The 12,382-nt window shown below is 33.1% G+C and overlaps 1 protein-coding gene across 2 annotated transcripts in view; it reads left to right on the top strand.

Annotated features, from left to right (window-relative positions):
- Positions 1-12,382, top strand: part of LOC106658209 (phosphatidylinositol 4-kinase alpha) — a 28,683-nt gene that overhangs the window by 13,570 nt on the left and 2,731 nt on the right. For both annotated transcript variants that reach the window (XM_014380063.1, XM_014380062.1), the window contains 9 exons: positions 1,585-1,815; positions 2,152-2,507; positions 3,307-3,835; positions 4,481-4,693; positions 4,791-5,064; positions 6,203-7,149; positions 7,801-8,088; positions 11,248-11,475; positions 11,547-12,167. In XM_014380063.1, the coding sequence (XP_014235549.1) occupies positions 1,585-1,815; positions 2,152-2,507; positions 3,307-3,835; positions 4,481-4,693; positions 4,791-5,064; positions 6,203-7,149; positions 7,801-8,088; positions 11,248-11,475; positions 11,547-12,167 (3,687 nt within the window). The remainder of the gene's footprint in view (positions 1-1,584; positions 1,816-2,151; positions 2,508-3,306; positions 3,836-4,480; positions 4,694-4,790; positions 5,065-6,202; positions 7,150-7,800; positions 8,089-11,247; positions 11,476-11,546; positions 12,168-12,382) is intronic.

The raw sequence follows: 12,382 nt of genomic DNA, 5'->3' as shown, positions 1-12,382 counted from the left end.
CTGAACAATATAAGCATCAGCTATTGTGAGTAGATGGTGAGCAGCGATGCGCGTCCTATGTAGAGTATCGCGCGAGACCGAATTCGAGACACTGATTAACGGACACTTTGACTGTTGACACACGCACCCATAACTTGTCGTTCAGTGTTGCCGAGTTAGGATTCGGGTTAAAAAATTGCAATTGCCGACTACAAAATTATATAGCAGTCTTATACGTATAGTTTATGTGTGAATAAGTGTTCGGAGTGCGTCTGTATGCAGCATGTAAGTGACGAAATGCGAGGGGCTTTTAATTTTATGTAGTCTGCGATGTGTATGTGCGTGTGTTTGCGCGTGTCAACAGTCAAAATATAGTGTATCGATGCGCGTTGCTGTTGTTTGCTGATGTTTATATTGTTCAGTGCTCGGGAGTTAGACTTTAATATCGAGTCAGTTCATCAATTATTCAGTTCAGTGTTTGTATGGTTTTCGCTTTATGATTCGTTCACGTAACTTTGAAGTACGAACGTCCAAGGCCCAGTGGCGAGTCATTGTCGCAAACATACACCATCATTTTTCTACTGTATCAGGAAGAATTTCAGCTTCTCTTGAAAATATATACATTTCCTGAACCAATCAGAGCCTGTTTTAAACATATTTTGAAATGTGAAATGACTTATTTTAAAATTTTATGAGTTGATCGCGATAGTTATGATAGCTCCGATTTTGAAGGTCTTAAAGGGGTCTTGAAATCGAAAATAGTACATTTTGTAACAAGTGCGCGAAGCAGTTGGATGAGTCAACTTTCTCGCGGACTAGTTGCAAACGATATTTTTTAACCCTGCTTGCGAGAAACTAGGGGTTTCTGACGCTTTAAAGTTAGAAAACCCGTGTTTCGCGCACGCAGTGTTAAAAAAATGTATTTTATTTTCGAGTATGATTTTTTCTCCCATTTCCATAGCATTTTTTGAAATTCCACAATGTTTATTTTTTTTACTGAAGTGAAGCCATTTTCATGAACCTTTTTCATATACCTTGCGTGTTAAATATTATCTTCTTTAGCGTTTTCTGCCGTTTAACATTTTTGCAAAGTGCATCTTATTTCTTGTAGCATTCAGTACAAACCGTTGAAGTTACATCACCCGGGTTGCGTGCACTTCTTCGGAACATGAATGATTGTGGTCGTGACCTCAGGCGAGGTGGATTGAATACGTTGGTTACTCTGAACAAACACTCGAGCATAATTTTTTTTTTCAATTTACGTTTTATTTGTTATCTCAATCATAAATCTACTGATTGAGAGTGAACTAATGGTCCAATCAGCTTCCATGAAGTCTTGACCATAACCATTAAAAAAAAAAAAAATTAACGCGCAAAGTATACGAAAAAGGCTCATAAAAATGGCAGTGTATCAGGAAAAATAGATATTTCAAAATTTTAGAAAATGCTACAAAAAGGAGAGAAAAAATACTACTCGAAAATACAATAAACTATTTTTCGATTTTAAGCCCCCTCTCGTTAGAATGATCAATGTAACCAACATGGTAGGATTTCATTGCCAATTTGTTTAATTCCTCATAATTAACAACTATAAATATTTTTTAGGTGCATGAAGAAATTATGCGAATGTTTTCTCATACATTAGCATCAAATGATAACAGAAAACAATACAGGCATGTATGCGGAGCCGTTACAAATGCTTTAGCTAATATAGCTGTGTATATTGAAGGAGAAGCTGAGCTTAATAATTTACTATTAAGGTTGCTTGAACTCTTTGTTCAACTGGGTTTGGAAGACAAAAGGTCAAATGATAAAACTGCTACTAATTTAGCAAACGTAAGTATATTCTTTAATATGGTTTTAAATTTTAATTGAAATTTTTCCGTTTCCATCGATATTAATTTTTTTTATTTTATTGTCGAAAAATAATTCTTTCTCTTTTTTTATAGCATTTTTTTAATTCTAAGTAGATATTATATAAATTAATTTTTGAGGGGAATTGTTTTTTATCAATTATATGTTAATTTTTGGACACCTTTTCATAGTGGACAAATCGTTCGATCCTTCTTTCTTAAGAAATAAAAATGACTTAGATTATACATTATATTGAAAAAAACGTTTAATTAATTATAACTTTATAGAACAAACATTTTATAAAATGTTTTTTTTTAGAAATCAAATGATCACACAGGTGAATTAGGTATCCTCATACCAGTTATTGCTTTACTTTTACGACGATTACCTCCAATTCATAACCCTCGCCAGAGAGTTTTCAAACTCTTCAAAGATTTTTGGCTTTACTGTGTCATACTAGGTTTTGCTTCCGATGCTAGATCACATGTTTGGCCAACAAATTGGCACGAAGGAGTGAAATATATTGCAGTTAAATCGCCTTACCTTGTATCTCCTGATAGTAATACACGATTAGAAATGCGAGAACTTCAGTATACTTCCGCTGTTCGCAATGATTGCGTATCATTAAATGAGTTACAAGATTTAAGGAGTCAAATTCTAAAAATGAGTAATAGGTAAGAATGAATATATTTTATTCAATATCGAAATGTTAAATTATTATTTGTGAAAAAGAATCAAATTACTTCAATAGTCCACTTCCAAAGTCAAATATCTTTATTTTTTCTATTTAATTCCTTTACAGTGAAGTAAGAAAGAATAATATGGTCACGTGTAAGGTTTGCTTAAAAGAATAATGTATATAATAAGCAACGTCTAGCACTGGGCTGGCTATTGTGTTTTAATCTTCGTTCAATTCATTTTTATATCAAAAATTTAAAAATTGGAAAACCCAAAACAGGGGACGTGACGGGCACTTATAGCACTATTATTATAAATTAAAAATCATGCAATAAGAATTTCTTTTTAAATGTACTATTCTGCATAAAATTATATTAGTCTTATTTTTTTTACCGTGGAAAATACGCCTCAAATACATCTAAATATCTTAATTAATTCCGTATTTCACAATAATGGTTTATGATACACAAAAAGTGTAAAAGTTTCTGTGGGATAGAGATACTTTCGCAGTTGTTATTGTTGTTATCTGCGTAGTGCAGATCTCAACGGTGAAAGTGAGCTAGCCCGGCAAGCCGAATGTCCCCAATATATCTATGGCTTGCTGACCGTGCACTGGTGGTTGGAAAAGGCGATCGTCACGTTAACGTCCATTCTGAATGAATAACTTACGGTTTAGTTATATAATTATCCTTCATCATGTAATTTCTTATTAACTGATATTTACTATGCATAAAAACCAAAATTTATGTATTTGACCAATTCTCAAAACATATTCAAGTATCGTTTACTTTACAGGTCTAGTGAAATAGCTCCTTATGTAGCCAAACTTCAGTTTGCTCAATGCACGTACCTTCTTTCGGTATTTTGGTTAGAGACTTTGAGGGTAACCAATAGTCCAGAACCAAGTTTGGAGCCAATAATGGAATATCTCAGTGACACTGAGCTGCAGAAAGATAAAAACGGCATGTGGCAATGTATTTGCAGCATCGGGGACTCGGTATTTTCTAAATTTAAAGATGTAATGCAGCATAAACCAAAAAATGAAAAAAGAGAACTTGAACTCGAGAAACATGCAAAATTTTTATTAGTTTATTTCAACAATATTCATAAACAAATAAGAAGAGTTGCTGATAAATATTTAAGCGCATTAGTAGATGCCTTTCCTCATCTTCTGTGGAATTGTCGAGTCCTTTGGTGTATGCTCGACATTCTTCAAGTTCTATCTTTTGCACTACATTTAGATCCAAATGAAGAAACGCCGATCCTTAGAGTACCTGAAACATCCTATAATATTCAATTGATGGAAAGTTATGAAGCTAGAGAGGTAAATTTAACAAATTTTATTTTAACTGTGTCATATTTTTTTCGCAGTCCTCGATTAAATCCTCAACCCTCGTATTAATTCAATCATTGTGAAATATCTTCCCTGAGAAAAGGGTACAGTAAATTTTAAAATAATATCTAGTTACATAGTTATTAAAATCATAAAATGATTTATATATATCAATATGATAATGATTTTTCCACTATTTAATTTCCAACAGATGAGTTGTGGCTCAGATTATTCAAACGCAATTGAAAATCATGAAACAATAGAAACCTCTTAAACATATGTGTTTCATTTCTATGTATAATTTATCATAGAAAATCACATTTTCCTTGACTGAAAACAATTTAAACGAAACATTTTTTTTTCAATAAAATACACCATTGAATTCAGCGTATCTTAATCTTTTGAATAATACATGTCTTAGTTTTTTTAATGTAAACAATTTTTCTATTGATAACTAAACTTGTGTTACCCATAACGAAAATAATCATTTTTCAGTTATTTATATAAATCGATACGATCGATACGATGTGTCGATTAATAAATGAATGAAATTATCGAAAGATATTTGCTGGCAGGTTACTAACTCAATTTACCTTTATATTCAAAATGTTTGTTTAAACTCATAATTACTTCCAGAATATTATAAAAGATTTCACTGCAAGATGTAAAGGAATTGTACAAGAGGCTATGAAGTGGGCACCTCAAGCCACAAGGAGCCATTTACAGGAGTATATTAAAAAATTTCAATACTCTGGAGCCTGGCATTACGGCAACTTAGGACTGGCTACTGATTCGATTCTTGAGTTAATTGATTTATCGGGTACAACTTTGAATGCTCATCCAAGTGCAGTAAGATTATTACATTTAAATAACTAAAGATTTAGTTTAAGTTGTCATGAATAAATTGAAAGCGTTATTTATATTTATCCTAAATTTCCTCTTTTAGCTAAATATCACAGATAAACGGCCTCGATTGATGAGTTCAAGTTCTTGGTTACTCTCAATGATGACGACGCGATCATGGTACGCAGGTGAAGTTGCTGGAATGCTCAGTCATGCCCGTGCCCAGTTTCCAACTAACAATTCGAATTCTTTCGATAATCATGTGTCGGTTTCTAAACGCTTGATTGATGATATATGGAAAGCTGGTCACGAAAAAAATGATAATGATTATTATTCAGCTTTGTGGCGAGCAACTGCATTATTGATTTCAATGAAAGGTAATAGCCACATTAATCTAGAATCTAACTTTGCATCGAAGCGCCGTATATAAATTATCAAAATTTCCAATGATTTCATCCCAAATTCAAGAGGATAGCATTATTAAAATGTATCTTCGTGAATTTTTTCAGATTTTTTAAACACTTCATGTCTTCAGAATAAATATAGATAGAAAATAGACGTTTACAGGGAGAGGGGGGGGGGGCTACAATTTTGGCTACAGGACCCTTTTACTAAATACTATAACATACTAAAAGCGCGACAAGATCGATGATATACGGGCTCTCGTTTATTTCAAAAGTTTTGATCCTTACCCACATTTATATATGATGTATTTCACGCTCGACCAGACAGTGCGCTCGCGCGGGGCATTTTTTAATTTATCGCAACTTTTCTAACTCGCCATGTCTAGCACAATTATGTCTGAAAAAATATTGCGCCCATGCATTCTGATAGATTTTTGTCTGTTCTTTCCAATGGTGGTATCAGTTTTTCGAAGAAAAAAGACTTCAAAGTTAACTCAATTTTTTGGCAAGTATGCCCCCTTCGATTTTATTCGTAGACATCTCAAAAGATCAAGTTGGAGACTCAAACAGTTCAAAAGTTATGGACAATTAAGTAGCAAAAAACGTGGTTTTACGGCCGCGCGCATCTACTCTCGTTGTCTCCTGTTACCCCTTCTCCTACCTGCTGAGCGGAGAGCGGCCACGCACGGCCAGAATTCGTCCGTAAAACCACGTTTTTCGGTACTTAATTGTTCGTAACTTTTGAACTTTTTGAGTCTTCATCTTGAATTTTTTTTTAAATCTTCGCTATTAAATTACCTATCGATTGAGATATCTACGAATAAAATCGTAGGGGGCATACTTGCCGAAAAATTGAGTTAACTTTGAAGTAAATTTTCTCCATTAAAAATTAACTTTTGTTCAAAAAACTGATACCACCATTGGAAAGAACAAACAAAAATCTATCGGAATGCACGTGCGCAATATTTTTGCAGACATAATTGTGCCAGCCACGACGCGTTAGAAAAGTTGCGATACATTAAAAAATGTCCAGTGCGAGCGCACGAGCGTGGAATACGTCATATATTTTTTTGATAGTTTGCTCATTTTTATCTTAAATTATCTTTTACAGGTATTCATAGAAGCTTACTTCATACAGTAGCTTGCTCCCATGTGAAACTTTTCAGCAAACCATCAATGCTGACAGCGATCGAATGTTGGCAATGGATTTTAACAGCCCGTCCAGATATGAAACTAAGATTTTTGCAAGAAATGTTTTCTGCATGGCAGTATACTATAGATAAAAGAATTGGTATATTTTCTTCGGAACAAGAACAAATCTCACCTTTAGCTGTTACAGAAGGTTATGAACTTGGCCCTTGTGCTCCTATTGTGCAGCCACATGAAATATGGATTTCTTTTATAGTTGATATAATAGAAACTGCTAAATACTGCTGTCAAGAAACTGTTGAAATGATAGGACTTTTATTACATCGCTCTTTGCCCATGAATATAGGAGCAGTATTGGATGAATTTCATTTGAATCGACACATAGCTGCAATAGGAGCTCGATTCAAGCTTCTCTCATGCGGTCTTTATTTGTTACAGGGTGACATTATTCCTAAATCTTTGAGTAAAAATGTTTTGCGGGAACGAGTATATTGTAATAGTTTGGATTACTTTTGTTGCAACAGACAAACGCCTACTCAAGAATTAGAACAGCTAAGAGAAGATATAACGACTTTAATTAAATTTTGGCAAGTTATGCACAGTGAAAAGAAATATTTAATTATATCAAATACGGAAGAAGATTTAGAATATTTTAGAATTCCAACAACAAACTTCTTTCCTCGGGATTCATGTAATGTTTCTGTGTCTGCTGCTAATACAGAATTAATTAGACAGAATATGTCTTCGCACTGGGTAACAACAGCTCCGCCTGCTGCGAACAATAATTTTACTTACAGACGAAGTCATCGTAATAAAAGGTTCATCACAAGTAATTCTCATGTTAAAGATTATATAAGAAGGCGTAATTTAATTCTAGAATTGCTGGCTGTTGAAATAGAGTTATTATTGGTAAGTTATATATTGATTTATACATATGGCTGATTCACAGTAAAGTCGAATGACCAAGAACTTTTTTTCTTCCAACATAAAAAACTTGTCGTTTTTATGCCAAAAATGTCCTCAATTACATTGATTTTACTATGAACAAGTAACTGTCATGTCCCAAAATAAATAAAAGCAAAAATATCAGCGCGCTAAGTGTTGTTAGTGCATTTTTATTAAAAGCTGAAAAAATTCAAACAGTTACATATCTGTTACATTTAAACAAAACAAAAAAAGCCTAGGCCATGTAATTTATAAAATATAATTGTTCCAAACTGATCGGGGCAGAGTAATTTTCGATTTTTGGCAAATAATCAATGAGTACAAATGAACAAGTAAAATTTTATGAATAAAACATTACTTTTAATGCGTGAGCCAGAATGCTTCATTTTATATTAATTTTGTGAAAAATTTAGTTTTTGTACCAATCGTCGATATTCAAGTTTTGAATCCAGTCATGGGTTTGTTAAAAATGATAGTAAATTTATGAATAGGAGTGTTAGAAAATAATATTCAATGACATTCAATAATAATTAAACTATTGATAATTAGTAAGATGCTCAAAAAACGGTCGATAACAATCGATTTATTAAATAATTTTACATGGTTTTTTCACAGGTTTGGGCAAATCCTGGTGGTAGACAAGAATTATCCGTACTTGGTGAACAAAATATTGCTGAGTGGCGGGCAAAATCAATGAATGATAAATGGCGGGATTATACAAGATTAGCTTGGGAAATTAGTCCAGCACTATCAGTTTACTTACCAGTTCGACTTAAAAATACTGAAATAATTATAAATGAAGTTTGTCGACTTGTTCAACTACAACCTATTTATGTTCGACATATTCCGGATGCGCTACAATATCTTGTAACAACTGACACTCTCCTCAATGATTCTTCAAAAGTAATTATTAAAAAATATGATATTATAATAGTTTCATGAAATATTTTCACAAAAAATTCATATAAATCAAAAATATGTTTATCCAAAATATTATTGGATGATTATAAAAAAATGTGCATATTTTACGGCGTTATTTACACAGACCGTTGGCAGGCGAATTACACCTTCTAAGCGTGCGGATTTTATAAATTTTGTACATAATTTACACTACTATCATTTTCGGAAATTATTCGATGAATTATTTAAAAATTCAAATCAAAAAAAGGAACTAAATGTCATTTTCATCACGCAAAAACGTGTCCGAAAAAACTTGTCATTGTCGTCACGCATGCAATTCAGCATTATGCGTGAAATACAACGATCGATTACTATCAACTACTTAAGCATTGCATAAGTTGTACATGATAAGCAATAAAATAGTTTCACCACCACCATACCGATTTTCTACTTCTATTGTAAGTGTTTTCGAATAGAAACGTTGTTTGCTAGAATCAAAAAGTTATACATTTATACACAACTATCAATTTGGCATTGAAAGAGTTTTTTACGGTGACATTTTCAGCCTGCTCATCTGCTGTTGAGCAAGTTGTAATTTCCTCAATTTCTTCTGCTGATCGCTCTGTACTTAGAAGCATTACTAAATCTATGATCTCCGAAGCTTGGAGATCATCGAATCCTTCACCTGTAACTTCTTTAGCTAAATCAATAATGTTTTCGACGACACTTGGATATTCCAGTTCAGTTGGTTGATCAGATTAGCTCCAAGGTCCTTGAGGTAAAAATTTTTTCCAGCTACCGGTAATAATTGTTGCTTTGATCTCATTCCACGATTCGCCAATAAAATTAATCGAATCCATGATTGAAAAATTTCGCCAAAAACTTCGAACAACATTATCAGGAATAAAATTTTCACACTATCGATGAAGATTGACTTTTTGAATTATGGCATGAATAGTGCACCTTAAATAATAAGTCTTGAATGTGGCAATTATAGTCTAGTCCAACGGTTGAATTAAGGACGTTGGGTTCGCGGGTAAAAACATTATTTCAACATCTGGATGAGCTCTCTGCAGAGATTCATCGTGACTTCTGCAGTTATCCATAAGTAAAAGAACTTTAAAAGCGAGATTTTTCTTCGCAAGATATTCTCTTACTTCCGGTATGAATGATTGGTGGAACCACTCTCCAAAATTTACTTTCGTCACCCAGGCCGTTTTATTGGATTTCCAGTAGACTGGTAAATGCTCTTTTCTTTTATTTTTTAGAGCTCTTGGGGTTTCAGATCGATAAACCAGCATCAGCTTACACTTCTTATCACCAGAGCATTCACACAAAATGAGTTGTAAAGCGATCTTTTGCGACTTTGAAACCAGGAGCCTTTTGTTCTTCTTTCGTGAGCCACGTTCTACTCGGTAATCTTTTCCAAAACAAGCCTGTCTCATCACAGTTAAAAACTTGTTCAGGGCGAAATCCTTTTGCATCAATGACTTTTTAAAAATTTTACATTGTGTAGTAAATATCTTGCCTTAAACTTCGTTAACCATCCATCGCTTGCATTAAAATTATCGCGACCGCCGTATTTTGCAGAGTGATGATCGTGAAAATGCACAGCTTGACTCCTTATCGCAGCGGTAGAAACTGGAACTTTGTTATGAATAAGATCTTGAATCCAAACCACCAGCATTTCCTCAGTTTTTTCTATTAGATTTCCTCGCGCAATTTTAGAAAATTGAGCATGCTATCCCAATATTTCGGCACTGCTTCTAATTTTTTCTTCATTGTTTCTTATAGTTCGAATAGTCGACTCATTGACCTCAAAGCGCCTAGCAATAGCAGCAATACACTCCCCTTCTCTGATTAAATTTAGAATTTTCAATTTTTGAGCTAGATTCATAAATTTTCTTTTTTTTTTTGGAGTTTTAGAAATTTTCGGAGTATTTGGAGCCATTGTCAAATTTTTCAAAAGGTTACAAAAAAAATTTTCGACCGTCTTGAACCGCGTATAACGAGACATCGTCGCATTTGTCAATCCGCGTATAAGGGTAAACCGCGTATACAGAATCCGCGTATAAAGAGGTATGCCTGTACATGTAAAATTAACAGTTTTTCCTGAACATACAACTTCAGAAACGAAAAATTAATTCGGTGGCAGTGAACCTTTTTCTTTGCTCGTAATATCTAACTCGTAGAATGTCTATAATAGGTAATAAATTGGTAAATCGTTGCACTTCATGCGGGAAGACATGCCACAACAGTCGAGACTAACCTTTTTAACCTTGTGGACATAACGAAAAAGTTCAGTTCTCCAAATTATTAATGGAGGAAAATCTTTAAAAATGAGCTTCCATAATTTCCATATCGCTGCTGCGTATGTCGATGTTAGAGCTTCTGTCAAAGCCGCATTACTAAAATATTAGTAAACTTAATTAGGGGGTTCGTAAAATCAACGAACCATGGTGCTAGTAATTTCTACTCATGGAAATCAGTAACTTAAACACTCTTTTTTCTCTGCGTGATTCAAAAATTCAACTCAGAATCTACCACAGAGTTAAAAACTTCAAATTTTAGTTGAAATTTAATTTCAAAATTAGTTTTGTTTTGCAGAAATACTATCAACTATTTCAAAATTTTTTCTATTAGAAAGCATAATTTTTACCTTGTGATCGTACAGAATTTTTAAAGAACAATTATCGTACTCTGAGTCAGCCCTCAGTTATCTTCGAAGATTGGTTGCTGCCTTTTATGTCTACAACTACTAGTAACTTTCAAATGCACTTCAATTGTGTTTCAAGTTGCTATTTTGCCCATATATTTCACTTTAACTTATTTTGACTCGAGTCTAAAGTAACTCGACCAATTAGGAGCTGTTTAAATTGACCCTAATTTCCGATGCATCACTGTTGTTTAAAGTATAAAATATGTAGAATATCTTTTTAATTTATAACTGAAAAAAGTGTTATGAATGATCGATTCGCGACACTATTTACCGGAAATGCCAGCCTCTGGTAAATTAGGTTCACTAACATGATATTTTGTCCGAAGAGAGCTCGCGATTAAGCAATGAGGATAGTAAATTATTCAACTCAGATTTACTTTTTTCCTTTAGTTATTCTTATACAACTTAAATTAAATGTTTTAATTAAAATAATTATTTTGCAGCTTGTTTTCATGCTTACTTGGACAGAAGTATCACCAATTCACGCCTTAGCTTATTTTTCCAGACAATTTCCACACCATCCAATTTCAGCTCAGTATTCAGTTAATGTTCTTGAGAGCTATTCCGCCGAAGTATTACTATTTTATATTCCACAATTAGTTCAATCAGTACGCCATGACTTCATGGGTTACGTTACAGAACTCTTAAAAATGATTGCAAAAAGATCACAAGTATACAAATTTATTTGTTAAATTTAATTATTTTAAACAGTATGATTTTAATTTTTTTTTTAATTTTACAGATTGTTGCTCATCAATTAATTTGGAACATGCATACTAATATGTATATGGATGAAGATAAGCAAGTTAAAGATCCTAATTTATACGATCAATTAGATACTATTGTAAAAAATATTTTAAACAACTTATCAGGCACTGCAAAAATATTTTATGAAAAAGAATTTGAATTTTTTGAAAAAATAACAAACATATCCGGAGAAATTAGAGTGTTCCCCAAGGGTCATGAAAGAAAACAGGCTTGTTTGAATGCTTTGAAAAAAATAGAAGTTCAACCAGGATGCTATTTACCATCGAATCCTGAGGCAATGGTACTCGATATAGATTATAATAGTGGAACGCCAATGCAAAGTGCGGCTAAAGCACCATTTTTAGCTAGATTTAAAGTGAAGAGATACGGAATAAAAGAACTAGAAAATGCAGCAATGATTGTCTCTGCGAGTAGTAATACAAATATTGATAATTCTCAGCAAGATTATTGGCAAGCTGCAATTTTCAAAGTTGGAGATGATGTTAGACAAGATATGTTAGCTTTGCAAGTTATTTCTATTTTTAAACACGTATTTCAAAAAGTTGGATTAAATTTGTATCTCTACCCATATCGAGTTGTTGCAACTGCGCCGGGTGTAAGTTAAACTTTTTATTTCTTAAATTTAATTTATCGCAAAACCATAGTTATCTCGGTTACCATAAGAAAACCTTCGCATTTCTTACAAAATATTCATGAGATTATCGTTCATTCAGTTTTACCGTTTTCTAAGTTTATCGTTTTCTCTTTTAAAAAGCTCCTATGTTTATTTGTTTTTATATATTGGAAAAATATACGCTTTGGATTTGAAAA

Source organism: Trichogramma pretiosum, unplaced genomic scaffold (genome assembly GCF_000599845.2).
Source record: "Trichogramma pretiosum strain Unisexual culture from Peru unplaced genomic scaffold, Tpre_2.0 scaffold58, whole genome shotgun sequence".
Classification (NCBI taxonomy): Eukaryota; Metazoa; Arthropoda; class Insecta; order Hymenoptera; family Trichogrammatidae; genus Trichogramma; species Trichogramma pretiosum.
Note: the sequence above shows the minus strand (reverse complement) of the source record. Positions and strands in the feature narration are given on the sequence as shown.